Source organism: Psittacula echo (assembly GCF_963264785.1).
Source record: "Psittacula echo genome assembly, chromosome: Z".
Taxonomy (NCBI): Eukaryota; Metazoa; Chordata; class Aves; order Psittaciformes; family Psittacidae; genus Psittacula; species Psittacula echo.
This window is the reverse complement of record NC_137742.1, coordinates 39,788,896-39,811,779: the sequence shown is the minus strand read 5'-3', so window position 1 is coordinate 39,811,779 and position 22,884 is coordinate 39,788,896. Positions and strand designations below refer to the sequence as shown.

General features: G+C 36.1%; 1 protein-coding gene across 1 annotated transcript in view; it reads right to left on the bottom strand.

Annotated features, from left to right (window-relative positions):
- Positions 1 to 1,898: 1,898 nt before the first annotated feature.
- The window catches only part of ALDH1A1 (aldehyde dehydrogenase 1 family member A1), a gene marked incomplete at both ends in the record, with an annotated part of 31,206 nt that continues 10,220 nt past the window's right edge, over positions 1,899 to 22,884 (bottom strand). Inside the window, 11 exons of the mRNA XM_080637445.1 lie at positions 1,899 to 1,971; positions 4,061 to 4,135; positions 5,938 to 6,095; positions 7,684 to 7,848; positions 10,756 to 10,940; positions 11,573 to 11,675; positions 12,800 to 12,913; positions 15,763 to 15,891; positions 17,855 to 17,916; positions 18,985 to 19,114; positions 22,469 to 22,609. Coding sequence (XP_080493571.1) covers positions 1,899 to 1,971; positions 4,061 to 4,135; positions 5,938 to 6,095; positions 7,684 to 7,848; positions 10,756 to 10,940; positions 11,573 to 11,675; positions 12,800 to 12,913; positions 15,763 to 15,891; positions 17,855 to 17,916; positions 18,985 to 19,114; positions 22,469 to 22,609 — 1,335 coding nt within the window. The remainder of the gene's footprint in view (positions 1,972 to 4,060; positions 4,136 to 5,937; positions 6,096 to 7,683; positions 7,849 to 10,755; positions 10,941 to 11,572; positions 11,676 to 12,799; positions 12,914 to 15,762; positions 15,892 to 17,854; positions 17,917 to 18,984; positions 19,115 to 22,468; positions 22,610 to 22,884) is intronic.

Here is a 22,884-nt window from a genome sequence, read left to right as displayed (position 1 = left end):
GATCCTTCTCCTTTGCCCCTCTATTTATGTTGAGTTTTCCTTTTCCTTGGGTTATATTTCAAAATCATTCTTTGCTTGGGCTTGCAGAGGCAGGTAGCGTAGCCTGGTAGGACTGGATATGCAGTCTTGTGCTGCCAAAGGACACTGTGAGCAGATAGGAAGCAACCACCCACACAGTACACATTCAGAGGGGAGTTGCTTCAGACTGGCCATAGTCTGCTTCTAAGGGCTCAATGGTTATTAGTGATTGGATTATACCAGGCACAGGCCAAGTGTGCATCTTCTGGTTTAGTGTCATTGAAAAGGCAGCTAATTTTGCTCCCCTGTATCACTCTTCCATGTAAACAAACAAAGTAAGTGGAGATGCTCAGGTATATAATTTCAGAAGTGCACTCCTGATTCAAACCAAATGCAAAGGTAGACTTATTGTCGTTTGGCCTCCCTTGAGAATTCTGCAACTGACATCAGCGAAAGGAGAATTTGGACAGTAAGACTTAAGACCGATACTTGCTCTGCATACTGCTTTTTATCTCTTTTTAGATATTTGATATTTCGTTGTATGATTGTCATTCTCTAACATTATGTTCATTACCACTTCTAAAGTCTTTCAGAGCTGATTTCATTAGGATTTTTTTTTTCTTTTCCTTTACTTGGTATTTATTTTCATTTTTGTTCTTTCTTTCCTCTTCTGAACAGAAAACATGAGCCTGTCAGTATCAGGCTATGTAATTGCTGTGCTTGCTGTGTATAGATCACTGTTCCAGAGCTTATCTGGTGGCTGCTGATGGTGAGTGGCCACCAGAGCATGCTGAAAGCTGCACTGGCAGAAGATTGTGAAATACTAAAGCTGCACAGACTGAGAGACCTTATAGGTTCTGATCAGCTTGGCACACATATCTGCAGAGGGCCTTTATAAGAATAAGCAGTTATAAGAAAAAGAGAGGATGAGGAGAAAGAATGAAGGGAAACAGCAGACTAGAGGAGGAAAGAGGAGGGAGGAAAACATGCAGGAATATGAGTACACTTAAAGAAGAAGAGATTATCTTGCCTCACCTCCACTTCTCTTCTTTCCCTTCAGTATTTCTTGCTTGTCATCTGTTAGAACTTTATTATATACTTAACACTAAAAAGCCAAGTGTTGGCTCTTTGCAAACTGCTCAGGGCTCTCTGTGTTCATATTTTTCCATTTGTAATACTGTTGAAGGATTAAGGATTTAGGTCTCCATGTAGCCAATACAGTAGATTTCTGATGACCTAAACACACCACTGAGACAGTAGCTCTTCTTTAGTGATATAAAATATGTGCTACATAAGACCCAGTGATAAACCAGTGTAATAAAAAAGACTAATGCAAGGAACAATATTAGGTTTTGAAGATAAATTTTAATATGGCTTAATATTATCCAGATTACATTTATGTAGTATAATGAACAATTCAATAGTCTAAGAAATATATCTAAAAAAGTCTACTATTTTTTAAAGACACAGAGCAGTATCTATCTCGTAATTACTCGTAAGTGCTTTTGTTAAGGTCACAAAGACAAGAAAATGCGAAGTTCACCACCTAATATTTAGAAGAGCACAAAAATTCAAACTGTACCTGTAGGATATATTGAAAAAGCAACATTTTCACAGCACTAGATACTTTCCACTGAAAATAAAAATAGCTTTTTCTCAACATGAATTTAAACATCATTCAGCTATGTACCAGACATTAAGATTTCCTTTTCTCAGTTAATGACACTAAAATTTTCGACAATATCCTTTATATTGTTAATGTAAGCACACAATTAGAAATCAAGAAGGTTAATGAATAATTTGGGACACAAAACATTTCAGAATTCAGATAGCTTTTTCAGATTAATTTGAAGGTGTTAAATTCTGCACCTCAAGAAGCATTACGAGTTCTTCTGTGGGATTTTGATTGTGACAGTCTTAACTTCTGTGTATTCATGAAGGCCATATTCTCCCCTAGATAAAAGAGAACCAAGAGCAATATTTATGTTAATGTTTTTTATATGACATGTTCTGGATGGGATTTTCGGTTCTGCTTTGCAATTGGCCAGATATGTAACAAGTATGCTGGACATAGAAGATATCTGTGCAGCTAGACTGCTGCTGGAAGCCTTTGGAAAAGCTACAACTGTCTCCTGAGAAAAGTGAGAGAGGGCAACTTCATTTCTGTGGAGCAAATCAGGCACATATTAGGTCTTCACAAACATGATCAACAAGTTATTTGCAAAGGCCTTCCTCTAATGTCAAGATTCTTCTCCAGAGTCAAAGAATAGCTGCTTTATCTCAAGTAAGTGAAGGACATAATTAATCCACTACAAAATCTCACAGACAGTAAAAACCACTAGAATCTTTCTGACATTTTATTAACATGATTCCAACTTCATGTTAAAACAGAAAAAACAGAAATCTGTGCTCAGGCCTCTCATGCAATGGAGAAATATTTACTGATTCTTTTCCTGTTTGAAGAGATATTCTGTTAGTACATGACATTCAGTAGTTTAATTCATAATGGTATTATCATTTCAAGAATGATAATTTTATTCAGGGAATTTTATTCTGGGATTCAAAGAAGTCAATGGCTTGACATACTAACTTCCTGATTATTTCAGTGCAGTTATTTCACATGTATTTCTGCCTCTCTTAAAACTAATTGCCAGAAATGTTCTTTCCGAGGCAGACATCTATCTGGTACTAGTTATTTCCTTGATCTTTGGCAGAAATATTCTTATTTGTCCACTAATTATGATTTTGAAGCAAGCATTAGGAAACAATTCATTTGCACAGAAGTTTACTTCCTTCAAAATGCACTGTTATAGACAATATTAAATCTTTATGATAACCTATTATAATTTTTCTGTTATTTCCAGCAAATAAATCACTAAAATATTTCTGCAAAAGGATGTAATTCAAAATTGATGATCTCTCAGTGTTTGGCAACCAGCAAATGCAAAACATTCCTTGATAGCCATGACCTAAATTATGGATGTTATTTCATTTTGATGTTTTCTAAAGCTCTCAGCATTGGCATAATTCTGTTTCCTTTAAAGTCAATGGGAGCTTTGCCATCAGGTGCAGATTGAGTCCAGTGATGAGCAAACATGAAAACCCTAGCCTTTATCTCTTGAAAAAAAAGTAAAACCCAAACCAAATTAAAAAAAAAGAAGCTCTGAATCACTTCACTTGCACATATATTTTTCATTACTCCCATTATTCTTCAGAAGTACTAACCATTTGTTTACATAAAAAGGGAAACTTACCCATTTTGGTTTTTTTTTTTTTTTTTAAATACTTTGTTGTTCCCAGATGTATGGCATTTTTAACAAAGGACAGTTTGTGATTCATGTTCAAGAAAAAAAACCAAACCCAGAAGACATAATTCTACATAATGTAATGAAGATGTATCATATTAAATGTTTCATGATTTGGCACATTATGTGAAGATCAGGATGAATTCAGGTAAGACAAGACATGATTCAGATTGAAACTAGACTGAACCTGAGAAATTTGACAGAATTTTATTAGCTTATAATTTCTGTACACTCCACCAATCTGAATAATATGGACTATTTTTGTCATAACTTCTGGTCAAGCTAGGACATAACATAAAAACATTGTCAGAATACTTCAGACTTTTAAACTGAAAATCTAGTTTAAATTAAGGATTTTTAGATGTCTAATATTTTCAAAAAACTAGCATTGAAAGACAATTCCACAAATTACACTAATATATAAATTTCTGCAAATCACGCTTTCTATACACATGAAAAAGCTGTAAACCATTAACATAGTTTTGCATATGAGTAGCATACAAGATACTAAAATTGATCTTTTGGAAAAAGTGTGTATCAAAGTGATTTTCTTATTTGTTTTATGGAGTAATACTTTGCTTGACATTGTCTTACACAACATGAAACATCTGAACACTATATAGATTAATTTGACAAAATATTGAACCAGGCCTTCTGGTTATGAATTATTAAAATTAAGTTTTGATATTTTATTTTGCAGTTCCTGTTAGTCTACATTTTAAAAACTATTTACTTACATTTCTCGTCCATTTCCTGACATCTTAAATCCTCCAAAAGTGCACTGAGCAGATATTGCACTGTAACAATTAACCCTGGAAGAACAGGAAGGTTACTTTTGACAGTATGAAACAATTTTTTTAACTTTTGAAAAATCAGTGGGTTTCTGCTGCCTGTAAAAAAAACTATGGTGGTATTAACAAACTATATCTGAATACCGTATTTGCAAAAGTATGTGTAGTTGAACGTTCAGAGAAACAACAGAAACTACATTTATTAGGGTTCTAACAGTCATATATTTTTCTGATAGTTATGATAAAATTCCCTCCTAACTAGTGCATAAGCTCTTAAACTGAAGGCTAGTCACAGTTAAATAAATCTTCTGCAGGTACATTTCTAACAGATAAATTCAGAATCACTTCAGTACATATTTAGGAAGGTTCGTCTGGTCATACTCAATGTTAAACCATATTAAGTGTTAAACCACCGTATTGTGGTTGAGAACAAAATACAATAATGATTAAGAAAAGAATTTCAGAGAGGATTTTACAGTATGAAGACTTTTGGCAGAATGTGTATCCTGGTTCTTGGCTGAGAATCACAGAATTTCTTTTTGTCTTGCAGCATTGTCAAATCAGATATTCGCTATTTCCATATCTTATAATTTCTTCTTCTGAAACCAGTCTACTCGTTTCAACAAAAGAGTTTCTGCTCACAGCTAAGGATTCTTAGGCAGAACACCTATCACATACCAGTAAAACCGAAAGGTACTACTTTTATTTTGATCTTTCTTGCTTTTAAAGAATACCAAGAGGTAATGGGTTCAAACTTACACAGGGGAAGTTCAGGTTAGATGTAAGGAAGAAGTTCTTTACTGTGAGGGTGGTGAGGCACTGGAACAGGCTGTCCAAAGAAGTGATAAATGCTCCATCCCTGGCAGTGTTTAAGGCCAGGTTGGACAGGGCACTGGGTGACGTGGTTTAGCGTGAGGCATCCCTGTCCATGGCACAGGGGTTAGAACTAGATGATCTTAAGGTCCTTTCCAACCCTAACTATTCTATGATTCTACAAATTCTGAAGTCAAAACTGTTAAATTATTTTTTGAAAGTGTATGTTTTCAGGTCAGAGGACCTGGGCTGGAATTTGTGCTGTTTGCAAGTTCTTTCAGATAAAATATAGATTGGACACAGGTTTTGCATTAAAATAAAAAATGGTTGTTTTCTTTCTGATGCATTGAGAAATAATTGTAGGAAAACACAAGTGTTTGTCAGTGATAGCTATTAAACCCAGTCTGCTATTCTTCCAAGCTTTCACTCTTGCATCTTTGCCTTTCCAGGTCCATGTTAGGTTGCCTTTTTCTTTTCCATTGCTAGAAATAGTTGCCCTTCTAATTGTAGTAGTTCTCCCTCACTTGTGTTTCCTTCCTTTTTTCAACCACATTTTGTCAATCTTTTGCATCACAGGTGGATGTTCTGCCCAGATTAATAGCCTCAGAACTTCAGATGTTTGATTTCCTTACACACTACAGAAAGCAGTCACCACAAATTATGTATTGGGCTATTCCCAGATCCTGAATGGAAACCAAAGTGGCACTGTCACTGTATTTTGTTTTGTCTCCTTTCCTTATTAGCAGGTCAATTTCCTTTTTCAGACTAAGTTTACAGGACAACTTTGTGAAGACTTACAAGAAGTATTTATTTAACAGCATGTTAAGTGTGTTGAGGTAAGGGGAAGAGAGACATAAGAGGATGTCAGGATGGCATTGATCTACCTCCCTAAATATGACAAGGAATTGAAATATAAAAATGTACTGCCAAAAGAAGTGTTAAAATGTCCTAGAACTACTGCCATTGGGACCTGCAGTTCTGAAGGAAGTATTATAAAAGCCACTACTTACCATACGGTTCCAGCCTGAAGAGCAGCTGCAAATGTCAGTGCCTTATCAATGTCTTTGGTAAAAACTGCTGCTGCTAAGCCATAGGTAGTATTATTTGCCCTCTTGATAACTTCATCTACAGTTTTAAACTTCATGATTTGTTGAACAGGTCCAAATATCTGTTTCAGACACATGTAAACATATTAAGTGGACTAGAATAGCTTACTATTGTAAATAACGTACATTTCTAAAATATATTTCTGTCAGATTGCCCTATTCCTAAATTCATTCAGTCAAGAGTGTGCATCTCAGAACAGAGTTCTAAAAAGGATTATAAATTCACATAAAGATTTTTGTAGCATGGAACAAATCAAGATAGCCTATTGTAAAGCTACTAATAAATAAATAAGTAAATAAAAGATGAAAACAAATGAAAAAATATTAAAAGACACCCACCATAAATGTAGTTAGCATGGAGTCACAGTGTGCTACATATCTATGCTTCTTACCAATGAGCTGGTATTTCTTTGGTAAACTGCAGTTTTAGAGTGTGTGTTGCTTTTGTGTTCTCAGCCAGAGGTGCTCATGTCAACCATACAGTGCCAAGGTTGTGTAGAGCAGGGGGACATTATCACATATAATTTCTTCTGTTCCATAGACCATGAGCTTTCCACTTGAGTTTCTTGGGAAGGGTTTAGTGCTAGTTTCTAACTAGAGTTGCAGGGATTGATTTACATTGCTCAGAAAACCATTGAACATTCCCCACTGTTCAGGCTGTGAGCTTCAGAACCCGGATATTCTTTACACTGCCTTAGCTCTCTGGGATTTCATTGTTCAATACACTCAAAATAGCATGAGGAAAGCAGTTCTTGTACTGCTGACCCAGAGGAAACCAATAGATCTGTGAAGAAACACACCTCTTTCAGTTTCCTATCTGCCTCCCAGGCCCTAATTATTTCTCTTACTGCACTCTCTTGTTTTACAGCTTCCTTTTAATCACAATTAAATCTAGATGCTCTGCTATTCCTTTTAACTCAGCTTTTTGACTTTTGCTGACGTACTCGGTATGTTGAGCAGATGTATCAGCAGTATTGATGGCTATTAAAAGCAACACCTAGATTTGTAATAATTTTGAAGGAGCTTTCTAGTATGGAGAAGTGTAATGGACATCAATTGCAACACAATTGCAGCAGCTATTAACCAAGATGAATGTAAAAAACCCCCACACAGCAGTGGCCATGACTGGGCTTCAAGGCTGTGTTTACAGAACTGTTTTTCTGAATGATATATCAGCGCTGTACTTGGAACTCTCTCCTTTTCCTTGCAAAGAGTCACTGGTGTCCTGGCACTGCCACCTTAATTGTGTCCAAACCCCAACTTTGGTGATTCCTTAGGCAGTGCAAGGAATTTGCAAACTGTGCCATCAAGGTTTGCTTCTCTGTTACAGGTTATGGTGACTCTAACATGTAAGACATGGGCAAGATGGGTGATGTAAACATTTCGAATCTCGACGTTTCTTCTTTACTGACAGATTAAGCTGGAACCTTTGTTGGCAGGCCAGCGCCATGCTCCTGTACCTCACCCCCACTGAGTTGGTGAACCAGGCATCAGAAACCAAGAAAAGCATTTTAAACACTACCATGACAGAACAATAGATTTACTCAAAGCATTTTTATGTAGCCACTTGAGCTTCTAAATGGATATTTTGTAAGGACATTTAAATGGATAATCTCCAGTGAGAGTACAGGCTGCCAAGACTTTATTTACCTCTTCTTTGGCGATGCGCATATCATCTGTAACGTCAGAAAAAACTGTAGGCTGGATGAAGTAACCTTTGTCTCCCCATGGACCTCCTCCACATTGCAGTTTGGCTCCTTCTTTTTTCCCACTTTCAATTAGCTCCAGGATTTTTTGAAACTGCTCCTTATCAATCTAAATGAAAAGAAATTACAGGGATAAAACCAGCACACAGTGATAACAATGATTCTTCTAACTCATTAACCAAAACCTGACCTTGTTCCAGCTTTTTTAACTTACATGTGCTGAAGTGGAACAGCTGGAGAGCCCTGTAAATATTCTTGTCACTAGCTTCTAAAAACTTTGCAAGCTTTTCTCAAATAGACCAGTAATCAGGAATTTTGACATAGGAGAATCAGCTATTGAGGAACTGATATCCTGCTTTTCTTTAGTAGAAAGAAAGATCTCTCAAATGACTGTTTTATACTTTTCCCAGTACTTTTGCCAACTGCAAATAGTTCATCAAAATCAAAATTGCTGAGCCTGATTCTGCAAAAATAACAGAGGGCTTGATCTAGCCAACAAGACTCTTCTGACCTTCACTAGGTATGATAGGGTCAACAAGCAAAAGTGCTGGGTCCTGCATTTGGGCCACAACAACTCCATGCAATGCTACAGGCTTGGGGAAGATTGGCCTGAAAGCTGCTCCGTGGAAAAGGACCTGGGGGTGATGACTGACAGCTGAACATGAGCCCTTCCAGAATTCATTGACAAAGTGGATAAAAGAGAATAAGGGAGCAGAAAAAGGTAGCATATCGTTTCCTTGCCTCCCCTCTCCAAATCAACCAAACAACAGTTAAGGTCTGAAGGGAAATCGTGCACAAGATAACACCTGTGTAAAGAAAACATCAATGGTAAAGCATGTTCAGTAAAAGCCTCTAACAGCTTTTATTTTTTTCAATTTGTTCAATTTTCATGATTCTTTTCTTCACCCTTTCAGGGTTCAGCCCTTCAAGCACTAGCTTATGAAGATACTGACACTACTCTTAGAGGCTCTTGCATAGAAGCTTTTATTCTCTGTGATCATACTCATCAGTCAGGAAGGTAGGCGCACATTATTCTCTTATTCATACAATAAAAAGTTTGTATTTCAGTTTAAGCAACAAGTTTAACTAGGATGATAGAACACAACAATATTTTTAAAGGTTTTGGGGAATCTTGGATGTGCATTAGACTAAACAGCTATTCAGCTAAAGCTGAGATAAAAGCTTACATTTATAAAGATCTGAATTTATAGGGATATTTATAAGGAGGCGATTTTTAATTTGCTGAGCTTCCTTTGTCATTTTGCTTTCAAACAGTTGCCTAATTTCATGCTGAAGACATAAAATTTCTGCTATCTTGGTGGCCAGCTATTTCTCTGGCATATACGTCTTGTAGAGAAGAGAAAAATTTAGACGACACAGCTCACACTGCTGTCACTTGTTCCTTTATTATGATTATCATTATTTTTCTTAATAATGTGTGAATTAGCATATATGTGATTTTTTGAATTCCTGTAGAGCCTTTGGGTCTTCTTTGTTGCCCACTGTGCAAAGCATTATCCATACTTGCTGCCTGAGGCAGGTTCTGCAGAGGGCCTGTGAGCTGGAAGATAAATATGGCTTTCAGCTAGGCTTTATGACTAAGGAGCATGGTGAATATGCCTGGTACAGGCTATATTTTTGTTGCTTCTAGAAAGAATTATGCCAAGCACAACATTTGAAGATGAAGAGAGGTATTTAACATAATTGCCACAAAAGAAATGCAACTAAATGGCATAGTTACAATTTTCCATTAAATGGAATCATACCAGTTCCAAAAAAAGAAACTCTGACAACCTGTGTAAAATTTAAGATTTCTGCTAAAGCTTGCTAAGAAAAAAAAAGAGGTCAAGAACGGCAAATCATGGGATTGGAAGAGAAAAGAGTCTTCATGCACTTTCAAATGTTTTCAGTAATTATTTTTTTCCATGTTTGACATTCCTTTCTTTGTTAGTAAAAGTTTACTTTCATCTCTCATTTAAACTGTTAGCATTAATTTCAAACTCAGTAAAGCCACAATAACATAAGAGTGGTTTCCTATTAATTTTATACTAGCTGCACACCAGCCTGCTGGAGTTTACTTCAACCTTTCTACCCTCTGACATTTAAGTTTATTCAGCTGAACCTGTTAGCTTGTTAGCAAGATACACTGCAGGACACCAAAATACTATTTTTAAACTATCCTAAGTTTGAGGGGCTTAGAATGCAGTTTTCCAATTTACTTGGTATCTTTGATTACATAAAATGACTGTGATAACTTGCAAGGAACACATTACATTATGAAATGTGTGGGAGTTGCTTTGTCTCCAGCCTTTGCCTTGTCTCAAATACAATTCCTTTATTCTGTGACAATCATATATGTGTGTAAGAGCTCTGCCAACAAAGTATATACTCTCTGGTGCAGACTGACACAGGAAAAAGACTCTAGATGAAAACAAATTTAACAATGCTCTAATGTGATCCACTGAATCCACAGAATTGTGATAGCTATGCTTTTTAATACTGCATTTCAGCATTCATTTAACGGGGAAGCTGTTGGTATAACCTTTTAACATAAACAGGAAAAAGAAAAAGAAGTGATGCATTTTAATTGTGTAATATTCTGTAATTGACAGCACCATAATGAAGCACTAGCATTTTGAAAAAGGGAAAAAGACAGTATTAAATTTTATTTCCTCAAGCTACTCACTCACATTGGTTGTATTTGAATATATTGTGACTAATATCTGACATGGGTGATCATGCTTGCACTTTTATAGCTGTTGCACTGTAGCTTTCTCAGAGCATTTCAGTTCTATGTAATTGTTCATAAAAGCAACTAGAAGAAAGAAAGAAACCTCATCCTTAGGCCTATGATAGTGTCACAGAAGCCATGTCTCCTGTTTCATGCTCTAGGTCTTCCAGACTAACCACTAGGCAACTGCACTTAGCCTTGAAGCTAATGCAACAATAGGCATAGAAGTAGATTAAACTGTGCTGTCACATCACAATTATATTGGAAACACATCACATTACTTACTTGAGGGCCTTGCTGTACACCAGGCAACAGAGGATTCCCAAGAGTATACTTCTTTGCTCGTTCAACACTTCGTCGAACAAACTCGTCATAAATAGGCTCTTCCACAAAAATCCTGGATGCTGCTATACAACACTGTCCCTGGTGGTAGAACAGACCAATATGTGCAAATTCCACAGCGGTGTCCACTGCAAAGAAATGCAGAGTTCATCAGACTGTAAACTTGAATGGTCATAAATACCTTACAAACCTTTGTCATTCCATCCCTTTTCCCTTTTTAGTGCTTCCTATTTTTATGGCCCTGTAATACAGATAGTCATCCATTTACTTTTGTCCGAAACTACTTTTATTAAGAAACTACTTTTATTAATATTTATTAATTTAATATTAAAATTAATATTATTAAAAATAATATTTTATTACTCTTTATTAAAAGAAACTACTTTTATTTTTATTTTATTGCACCTAGGCAAACACATATTCAGCTGCTCATTGTGAAATGTAGATTCAACATTACTTATCTTATTAGCAGGACTGAGAGGAGTATTTAGCTAGATAGTTAATAAACCTGTATAACATACATCTAGCTGCTTTTGGTTCTGCATTCATGTTGTATTAGGGTGGACAGGTTGTCAGAGGTTCATATCCATTCATGAGTCACCAATTTTTGGTGGCAGTCTAACTTAAACTATAGTGTGACAGGAAAACCTTAAAAATTACTGCTTCATTAAACATATACAAATGATTTATTAACAAAGAAAAGACAGAGAATGTGGTAATTGCAAAAGTAGTAGTTTTATATAACAAAAATATTACGAACAGTCTGCGTCTGCAAATATAATGTTAGGACTTTTTCCTCCAAGCTCCAATGTAACTCTTTTCAGATTGCTCTTTCCTGCTGCTTCTTTAATCAGTTTGCCAACCTAAAAGGTACAGAGAAGACAGCTTTATCTCAAAAATTTTGTTATGACTTCAATAACACTTCTCTGAGTTCCTCAAAAGCAAAAATCAGTTCACAGTTTTCTACATCCCAGTAACTGTAGAAATAATAAATAAATGAAAATAAAAAGAAGAGAGTATATCTGATTTGTGGTTTATGCACCAGGAATACTCCCTACAAGAGTCAGGGTGCAGGTGACTTGCAGTCTGTGAAGCAGTAATCCTTGCTAGAATAGTTTCCGCCTAGACTCACTTGGCTTAACTGCCAAAGATGTCGGATGCTTTTTTGGTTGCCACCATTCTACTTGTTTGTATCTGTAATATGAGTAGGCACTGTTTTCTGCTTTGCCAGTTGCTCCCTTTAGGTTGAAATTCCTCTGGTTTATACATGGGAAAGCCCTTTGATGCACAAAGTGTATGAAAGATATCTACATCCCCTGCATGGCCAAACCCTCCTTATTTCAGAATCTCCCTTAGAAGAAAGAAGAAGAGGAAATGAACACCATGAGGCAGAACCCCTACTCTGCTTCTTTCCATTGGTGATGTAGTTAAAGCAAGTACCTAATCTGAATTGTCTTGGGAAAAGTATGAAGGGAAAATATGCTTGTAGCCCTCGTGGTTTTGGTCTGTAACTGCTCATGTGGGTCAAACAAGATATTTTCCTCCTTCTGCCAGCCTTCTGCCAGAACAGAGCACAGACTGTTTCACTCTTTGCATTTTAAGAAATAATTATTCTTAAAAAAAAGAGAAGCAAACAAAAAGTTATGAAAGTGTGGGGGGTTCGTGCTTTTTTTTTTTTTTTTTTTTTTTTTTTTTTTTTTTTTTTTTTTTTCTTAAGGACAAAACTTAAACTAGATTTGGTATATTATAAGCTGTTATATCTCATGGATTGCCTTTATCTGAAGGTCTTTCCTGAAATGCAAACATTGTTTAAATATGTTTGAAGTTAATAATAACCAACAAATCATTAAACATACTTTGTTTAACAAATCAGCAACCAAAAGAAAGAGAAAAGTTAAAACAGTTACATAAAACAATTTAGACATTAAATCTTTACTGGCAGAGGGTCATATTTCATGCATATAGTCTCTTGCTGTCAATATGGTACCTCTGTAGAGCCTGTGAAAGCTACTTTATCTACATCCATGTGGTGAGAAATTGCTGCTCCAGCGGTGGGTCCAAAGCCTGGCACAATGTTCACAACTCCAGGTGGAAATCCAGCCTGAATTGGAAGAAAGAACATTGTAAATTTTAGGAAGGATAATAACAGAAAGAACTTGTCTCATATAATCTTCTCTTTCCAGTTCTCCATTCACCTTTTCTTAGTCATTCACCTTTTCTTAACCCTATAGCCTCAAATGTATTTATTCTCACACGATTTATTCCCTCTTTCCCTCACCTGCCTTTTGAGCAGTCGATCTTTTTTAAAAACCAGAACATTTCATTTTAGTTCTTTTTAGCACCATTGCCAACGCATAAGTTTATTTTTATTTTGCTCTTCCAGTCAAATGTTTAAGTAAAAAAAGTTTGTTTAATTTCATGTCTGTTTCATTAAAGTTATTTGAATCGTCCTGTGTGATTGCTGACTTCTGCTCATTATCCCTCATTCTAGATGTAACTTAATCACCTGCCAACTTACACTGAAATTCTATTAAGAAGAGTGATGGAAATAGTACTTCAAACTCCATGCCCTTGCTTCTTCCTCTGAGCATGGTTTGAAAATAGAGTGGGCAACATGAGCATTTGAAGCACAGAAGAGGCAGATAGGCTACAACCATGAAAAAACTGGCTGAGATATGCACAGTTCAGCATCTTACCATTTTTTTCGTTTAAAAAAGCTTTTTCTGTGAGCCAAATCAAACATATTTTTTTCCCACCAATTCTGTATTTGTCATGTTCCATTCATAGGCAAAATAAATTACCTTCTTCCAAGAGCCTGTCAGGCAAACTCCCATGGGTGTGTGAACTGGGGCAGGATTTCTTGGCTTATGAAGCAGCTATGGATCTTAATGGCACTCACAGAGCAAGCTTAGAATTAGAAGGCCAAAAAGATGCATTTCCTGTGTTATCACTTAAATGAGTCTCTTTTTGACATTAATCAGGACTTTGGAATTACACTCAGAGGTTCCATTTTCATTTACAAAATGGTGAATTTCAGCCAGGGAATTAAAGTTCCTCAACTTCATGTACTGCATTATGGACACCCGACAACTACTTTTGTTTGAGCAATTTCTTTTCCTTACAGGTTCATGTTCAGATACATTTTATCGATGTTTTTTTTCTGCTCATTTAATTTTCCAGATTAATACTTACCCTAGAGCTAATGAAACAATGAGGTTCCTTCCATTTGCTTCGCATTGTGTTTCAGAATTTGTAGACAAAAGCGAGAAGAGTATTTCTTATGGGACTAATTCACACTGTCTCACTTTGGGCATTTAATTTCTATGTCTGTATTAGAAGCTGTTTTCTCCATATTAGCAAAGGAGCCTTGTGGCAACTATTCAGAAGGATAGTGAGGATTACTAAAAGTCACCTTTTCTTTATTTTAGTGTGGACACTTGAGAAGTAAAAAGTTAAATAGATTAATAGATAGTTTCACAAGTTTAAAGCAGCTACTGAAGTGATCACTGAGGATTTGATCGCTATCAGGGATTTGGGCTGTAACTTTATTTGGGTAATCTGGGTGTAAATTAAAATGCAACTAGGTTTGGGTGAATAAATCCTGAAGGACTTGATAAGATAAATATTTGTCTTTTATTTTTTTTTTAAAGCTCCAGAATATTTACCAGATAATACACCAAAGACATAATTATATACTTAAGCTTCTCATCCACTTGAACACTGAATGGATGGGTAAGCTAAGAGTCATCTTGCATTTTACTAAAAATGTTCTAGTGTTATACCAATCACTACCACTCTGTAACTCTTTAACTATGCATACAGGATGATCACGTTCCCACTTATGAGCTCTCTTTTCAGGAAATCATAATATCAAACCAAATATTTAGTCCAACTTGGAGCAGAAGTGAGTTACTTTCCCTGTGAAGGTGCTTTTTCAGAGAAATAAACTTTCTTATGCATACTCTTAAAAACGAATAGAGAAAGTGTCTCTGATATTTCTTTTAAAGCAATTCTTCCTCCCCAGTATTATCTAACAGCATTTATTATGTGATGCAATAACAAGTAGGCCTTGACTCCATCCTGATAGTCATTTAGTTTCTGTAAAATATTAACACATAACTGGTCAGTATGCTCTGCTGAATCATTGTTTTGAAACAGAATAATAAAATATGCCAAGTCATTTCCATTAACGCTGTTCAAGGTTACTGCACTGGTGATTATTGACATATGTGCCAACTTTTCAAACATGTTAGATTACATTTGTTGATTTTATTGGGAAGCAAGATAGCTAAACTATTTAAATGTTCTTCTTTGAGTATTTGATAGGCTGGGCACAATAGTCAATGAAACTTCGGAAACACTGTAGAAACTACCACACTCCTCGTGTTCAAGAGCATAGAGTGTATTTGCCCAGTTTCTGTGTGGAGAGAGTTTACAAGTTTGGCAGCAGTCTCTAGTTCAATTTTACAGCTCCCTGTTAATAATAAACCTGGGCGGGACAAAGTTTGTTCAATTAAAAAAAAAAAAAAAAAAAAGGAACAAGGAAAAAGAAAAAAAGAAAAGCTGTACAAACAGGTCCTTTTCTGTGATAACTATGTTAATAAAGTCATTGCCACCCACCTCTAAGTACTCTGCTCTTGACTCTGTTTGCTTTTGACTTTGAAAGGTACCATGCTTTTGTAATACAAATATGTTTGCTAAGGAATGGAGTTTACTAAACTGTGATTGTGAGGTTTTTTTGTGTGTGTGAACTAGGCTGAAAGATATGCATGCTTTTGCCCTGGGTTGGCTTCACTAGTTTACACTAGGGTAAGTTCCATAGTACAAGGCTAGACACGCAAGAAGTGCTTGCAGAGGGCAGCCTGGCTTATATTACCTCTGTGGCATTTCAGCCGCAGTATACGCTTATATTTCTGAGAAGAGCAAAAAAATCTGTTGTTGAAGACTTACCTCTTTAATTAAGGATCCCATGTAAAGGGCAGTCAGTGGAGTCTGTTCTGCTGGTTTGACAACCACTGTGTTTCCACAACAAAGAGCAGGGGCGATCTTCCAGATGAACATAACCAATGGGAAGTTCCACTGAAAGACAGATGAGAAGGTATATCCTATTTCTAATACATCACCAAAATGCCTTTGCTTTTTCTACAATAATAGTGCAAATTGTCAACTGGGTCATTGAACACTTTGTTGAACTCTTTTCAGAAAGAAGATTTTGTGAAAAAGCAACTGGCAAGCCCTGTTATACAAAGACCAGTGATTTTGGTATATGTTAGTCCAGGGGATCCAAGGTCTTAGCTAAAACCTCAAGAGACAATAAGCGTTCTCCTCTAACAAAGCTTTATAGAAAGGTGCTGGATTAGAGGTGTAATTGGGAGCTTTGCTATCTTAAATGATCACATCAGTCATCAATCCAGTTTTCTAAAGGAGACAATAATGCTGCCCCTGCCCAGTTTCCTGGAGGTTTCACTGGCACTTCCCTGTTGAGGTCAGTACAGCCAGACTGCAGAGCAGCTGACTCCTTCGGGCTGCATATTCAGCAGTACAAGGGACAATGTGGCTGAGTGGAAAATGGGTTGTCCTTTTGAGAATATTTTTGATAGTGTTGGAAGCACTGAGCCCATTAGCCTTACTACAAAAAACACAGTAGACTTACCTTTACAAAAGTGGGGGAGAAGGCAGTTAACAGTTGACTATTATGTCAGAAAGGCTTGGAAGGATATACATGCAACTGTTCTTTATCTATTTCCTTATCTCATTTCAGTCTCACCACACCCCACCCCACAAAATAACAGGAGAACAAATAATACAAAATAAGACATCACAGGGTTTTCTGGATCATCATCATTAGAGTGGAACTGAATGTGTGAAAGGCAAATAGAAATGATGAGTTAGCAGAAGTGTTTTGCAAGCCTTCACATATACCTCAAAGTTTTTGTTTCATGTAAAAACATCCAGCTTAGTCAGTTGACAATTCAAGGGAGAAAAAGTAAAGATATACTTGGAAGTACTTGAACATCTTTTAAGTGAAGCTCATGTTTGTACTTACTGCTTATAATTCTTAGATGCAATTTTATTTTGAAGTGGTCACATGTAGTGTTTAATGTAATTTAGCATATCTTGACTTTGAGTGCTTTATTTAAAATATCTTGTGCCTGACCTACAAGAGAATAAACCAGCGGAATCCCAAGCTCTCTAAGATGCTGGATCCAAACATATTCCACTGGTGGTCTCTAAATCAGTGTGGTGGTCTAAAGGGATAACAAATCTGCAAGCTCAACTGAAAGACATCAGGAACATGTGTGGGACCCACATGTCTGAGCAAACCTGATAGACAAGATGATTATTTCAGAATCTGGTAAGCTGTTGAGCAGGTCAGGTCAGGTTGCTCACACCTACAAAGACGTGTGTGGATTAGGTGTGCCTAGTGCATATAACCATTTTCACAGCAACCCACTGAAGCTGTGTAGACCTCACCAAAAAATGTAAATTTAAAAGTTGAGTTCCTCGGTGTTTTGGATGTTCAGACTCAGGCAGAACTTTTGAATCTTCACTTAAAAGAAGTGTCTTCAAAACTGGGAATTCAGACACTCCGAGCAGGAGCTTGGGAACATATGGTTCAGTATCACTGTGCTTATTGGACACATTCTTTTGTCTGAATGCAATTCAAAGCAGAGCAGATATTCCAGGTCTTAAAAAGCTTATTTGCTCATAGGCTGTAACTGCTACCCTCTCCTCCTTGTTTGTTTCTAATTCTTTCCTTTCCAACAAATCACGATTCTTTCAAACTAATCCATCAGTCAAAATTTTGAGATTGATTTTCCCTCCATATGCAGGGAGGAAATAGACAAAGCTTGACAAGACTGATCCATTAAAATCTCTATGTTGCAGTATTTGATGAGTGCTCAGGATAGTCTCTGTCTTTCAGGACCTGAAAATTTCTGATTGACAATGTTTCAGAAATGCACTTGCATAGATAAAATTCTGACACCATTTCTATTTGTAACAGGAACGTTTGTGTTTTGCATAAATAGCTCGAACTTACAGGAATAATTTGGCCGCACACACCAATAGGCTCATGTCTTGTAAATGTAAAAAAGTCTCCATCTAGGAGGAAGAAGAAATAAATTAGGCATTCAGACAAAGTATTTGTGAGGAACAGTTAAATCAGAAAGAAGATAAAGTTGGATTCCAAACTTAGCTGGAAACAATTTTACTTATAAAAGGTATTTTAAAAATCTTAACAGTGCAAAAAACCCCCCAACCATAAAGTACATCTGGATTCAATATCTACTTTCTTCCTGGCTGCAAGGTTTGATTCTGCCAGTCTGACTGAATTTTTGCAGTGATAACTGTGGTTCTCAGTATGGTATGAACAGAACACCAATGAACATTCCTAATTTCTTTTTATCACCTTTTTTTTTTTTTTGGGGGGGGGGGGGGGGAAGTGCTCTTTTAAAAGCTACATGCAATCCTGGGTACATATCAGACTTTTTAATTTTAGCTCTTGGCTTATATAAAATTCATTAAGTATAAAATTCTCTTTGATTCAAATAAACGTGTTTCGTTAAGCCTAGTATAGAGATCTACGTGATGCAAAAAATTCAAAGCATTTGTCACTCCGTTTTTCCTTAATTCCTTCTTTATTAGTGTTCTTGTTTTTGTCCTTCTGAAAGAAGGCAGCTAGAAACAATGTTTTCATAGAGCTACTTATTAGGAGAGGGAATGGAATGAAATTTCAGCTAAGTAAACTAATGTTTCCTCATTCCTGCCTCTTCAGATGCTTCTTAATACATTATGCAGTAGCTGAAACAAATATAAATTTGTTCTAATTTTAGCTTTATTAAGCAAATACTTGGTTTTAATTACTGTACCACTGCATAAACTACACACTGCTATGCAAAAGTAACCTACTAGACTTCTCAGGTGTATGTACATGCTAAAACTTTTTGGTGAATAACCAGTACTTATTAGTGGTGTAATACATAAATAAATGTGAATAACTGCACTAAATGTTTAAAATGAGCTATATGCTAAATGTTACATAATCTATATTAAGAAGGAAAAATTTTCCATTTGACCTTTTTTTGTGTTGCGCAATTTTAGAAAAAGGCAGTTTTTCACAAATTGCATTGGGTTTCAGTTCTGTGCTTTTGTTATCTCAAGACTACTCACCCATTGGCACAGTACGCCCATGGATTTTATCAGCCCAGCCTGCACAGTAGCGTAATGTTTTGATACAGGCACCTAAATCCATTAGATAGGCAGTGGAAAAGAGTTTACCACCATCAATGGCTTCCATTGTCTGCAGACAACAACAATTACAAAGTTAATATCAAATGTTGATAATGGTAATCATGCTTGTACTTTGTCATTTAGATTTCAGGTTTTGAGTTCAAAGGTTTTCAGCATTAGTACAGAAATTTAAGTTAGTTGCCATCTGCACGATACATAGCATTTGAAAGACCCAAGGTAGAAATTTACAAATGAGAAATTTTCATGATATTTTATTCACATTTGCAATGACAAGATGTTCCTAAAAAACCAGTAACATTTCTCACACCTGAATGACTTATTCTGTTATAGTTTATACTGAACATTCTACAAGCATAGATGAAAAGGTCAGCTAGGAGTCTATACAAGTAACTGATGTAAATAAAATAAGTGGCCTCCCTCAGCCTATGTGCGCTGAATCCAAGGTAGGCACTAGTTTCCTGAAAATAACTGGCACATTAATGTCCTGCATAATGATTAAGGAACATCTTTCTAGATACTTAATAAATGCATGACTAGCAACTTATATGAGCAAGAAGATTCAAAGCATGGAGTAAAATACCTTGAATGTACCTTGAGTGTTTGATGTGCAAGAGAAAGTTCTGAGCTATCAAGACCTCTCAACCAGGAAAAATTCATTATGAAAAATAAATACTTGTAGAGAACTCCCTTTTATTGACTATCTACTGACTGAGTGAACTAACTGATATTATTTGCCTCCAGGCCTGACTCTCCTTTCTATGTATTATCATGCCAGGGAGATATAAGCCTTCAGAATAATAATCAGACAATATTAATTCACCATATAACCTTTCAGTGGACTGATTCAGTTCCACCCACAGAGACACGAGCACTAAATAGGGTTGATTTCCAGCCAAATCTAGGGAGTATGGTTTGGATTAATGGTTTTTCAATACCCCTAATTTTGGTGACATCTAGTTAAATACCATGTGCAGTTCTCAAAGAATGTTAACAATTTATTGACACTGCTAGAATTTTTTTTCTCAAGTTTTCTAGCACACAGACACTGGAGACCTTCAGCTTTGTTAACAACACTGTATGATTATTCCTACTTAGTAGGAAAACACCAAAGTATAATTGCAAGATCTAGTCAGATCTTAGAAATATTTTCTTTTCGAAATTTGTTATATTTTATGTCTGAGGATTTTTTTTACATTTTAGGCTGAGTCTACAGACTGATCCTGCAATTACAGTGTTTCACCAACAAACTCTTCTGTGAAGTCTGCAGGTTTAGTTAACTGGATCAATGCAGATATATTTGGGAAGAGAACAGAACAAACAGAGAAGTCTGCAATGCTTGATAGTTTTTAACAACAAGGAACTGATTAAATGAGATATACCCTTGACATTCCAAGCAATATGTTTGGCATTGCTTTGTTCTGTTTGGACATGGGAGAAAATTCTTCCCTTGTCTCAAACTTACGAACACTACAGCTTTGAACACCACAACAGACTGAAACCTAGGGGAAAAAAAACCTCTCAGTGGCTCTTTCAGTGCTTTGACTTTTTCTTCCAGTAGCCTGCCTATAAGGTTGGTTAGCCTCTGGAGCTTCAGGAGAGACATCTTATACATACTATATGAAACACTGAAAAGAAAAATTTTGATCCTGGCCAGATGCACAAACTCAGGAAAATGCTTTGCAATAAGCTTTAGGGTTCTATTTTGACCTCTATTGTTTGCAAGCCTATTTGCTATTCTATAGTAGTAGTTCTACATTTAGGATAAGTTGTGAGTGGAGAAAATCTCTCTTCATTTTGATGAAGTCTGAAAAATTATTTCATTCAAACTCACCTTATTTAAAAGGGGAAAGTAGTCAATAATATAAGTAAGGTGTAGGAAATAAAAATAAAGTCACTAAAATACAAACTTAGGAGGGGCCCAGGAGAAAAGCAGTACTTTCATACTATGAAAATGGCAACTGGGAACAAAAACTAACTTAATGTTTCAGCTTTTCTGTGGAAAAAAAAGATTATTTTTCCATCCTCTTTGAATGAGTAATGCCTTAGGCTGTACAAGAAAGATACAAATGTCAGCTTATTCAGTATTTAACGGACAAGGGGGCATACTCTTCCTTTTAAAAATGTAACTCTGTCAAAAGCTTTTCTCTTTCAACTCCAATATATTTAGCATTGTTAAGAATATGTGTTCTACCCACCCAGGTTTTCTCCTGAGAAACTAGGTGATTATCAGTCCTATCAAGGTGACAAGGTTCATTTAAAGAAATAACTTTGTTGAAGAAAAGTGTAAATTGGAAAGCTGCAGACTTTGGAACTGAAGGACATAACCTTAATTTCTTTGTATTTTCATTTTTATTTTAAAAACCTGTTTGGGACACATGCAAGTATCTTTCTATACTACAGGCATAAGGACAATAGAATGGGCGATAGATTCTTTGCAGATTTTACATATTTTGAAAGTTTAAATTTTTGAGCTTATGAATGATGTGATTTGTAGTTAACAGCTAAATGCTTCAAAGTGTGACTAAATCAGTCAGTATGATGACCCTGAAGGCTGGGTACTCCTCCTGCTCTCTTAAATTTTTGACACTGTCGGCAGAAAATCAAGGTTCATCTTCAGAGAGTGCTTGAAGTACCAAAGAGATCACCTTAATGGTTGCATCATATGTGGGGTTTCAAACAAGGGTGGGGTGAATACTACACTATCAAATTGGTGTCGATTTCTATTTTAAATTTTCTTTCTTCCATAACGCACGGCCAGTAGGTGGTGGTGCTATATCTCATGTGTTTGCTGTTAAGAATGGCAAAATGGCCAATACACAGTAATTGGTAAAGACAGGACATCGTTCCTCACCACCCATGTTCTTCCTACTAGAAAATAATCCATTAGAAAATTAGAAAATCCAAAAGAAAATAATCCATTGCTGCCTTTGGTTCCAGTTAAGGGTTTCTGCTCATTGTCATTTGCAAGCAGTAGTTAATAAGGGACCGATGATAACAAAATACGTGGCTATGAAATTCAAAATTTGTCCTAGTTCTGACCTATAGCATCTGAAAATGCTGAGTCAGGCTTTGAGTTCAGGCCTTAGTTCAGGCTTTGGTTTAGACAAGTGTTAAGCATGTGGCCCATGTTAATGTGTCTTTAAGAATCAATAATTGAACTTGCATCAGTTGTAGGAGGCTAAAATATCACCTTGAAGTTAATCAAATACTCAATTTTTGGATGTGGGGTGCTAATAGACCAGAGTGTAACCCAATTTAATGAGGTTCACGTACAACACAGGTGAAAAACAAATATTGAGACAGCCCGACTCCAAGGATTTAGCAGTTATGCTTGCTTATATCTTTCTTTAAGAATCAGACATAGGCTTTTCTCCCAGTCCTTTTGTTCATGTATCATACTCACAGCTAAAATCAGCCGATCTCTTTCAACTAAGTCAGCTAGTTTATTCAAGAGCCTTCCTCGCTCTGAAGCATCCATTGTACGCCAGGGTGACCCAAGCTCAAAAGCTTTTCTAGCTGCTTTAACAGCCTTGTCTACATCTGCCTGTAGGGAAAACAGAGAAACTTTTATAATCAATAATTGATTTTGTCAATGCTCTTGTTGGCTGTTATATGTGCAAGGTGTTTTGCAAGATAAGAGACACTAACACCAATCTAATCAGAATTAGCACAATAATATTAAATATATGGGTTATTTTCTTTCAAAAACTTTTGCTATCATTTCAGCAATGCGAAGACATATGAAAAGCATATGGGTTCTCAAAGCTTCTAAAATAAGAACACAGTAAGGATCTCTATTTTTAAAATTTCAATTTTCAA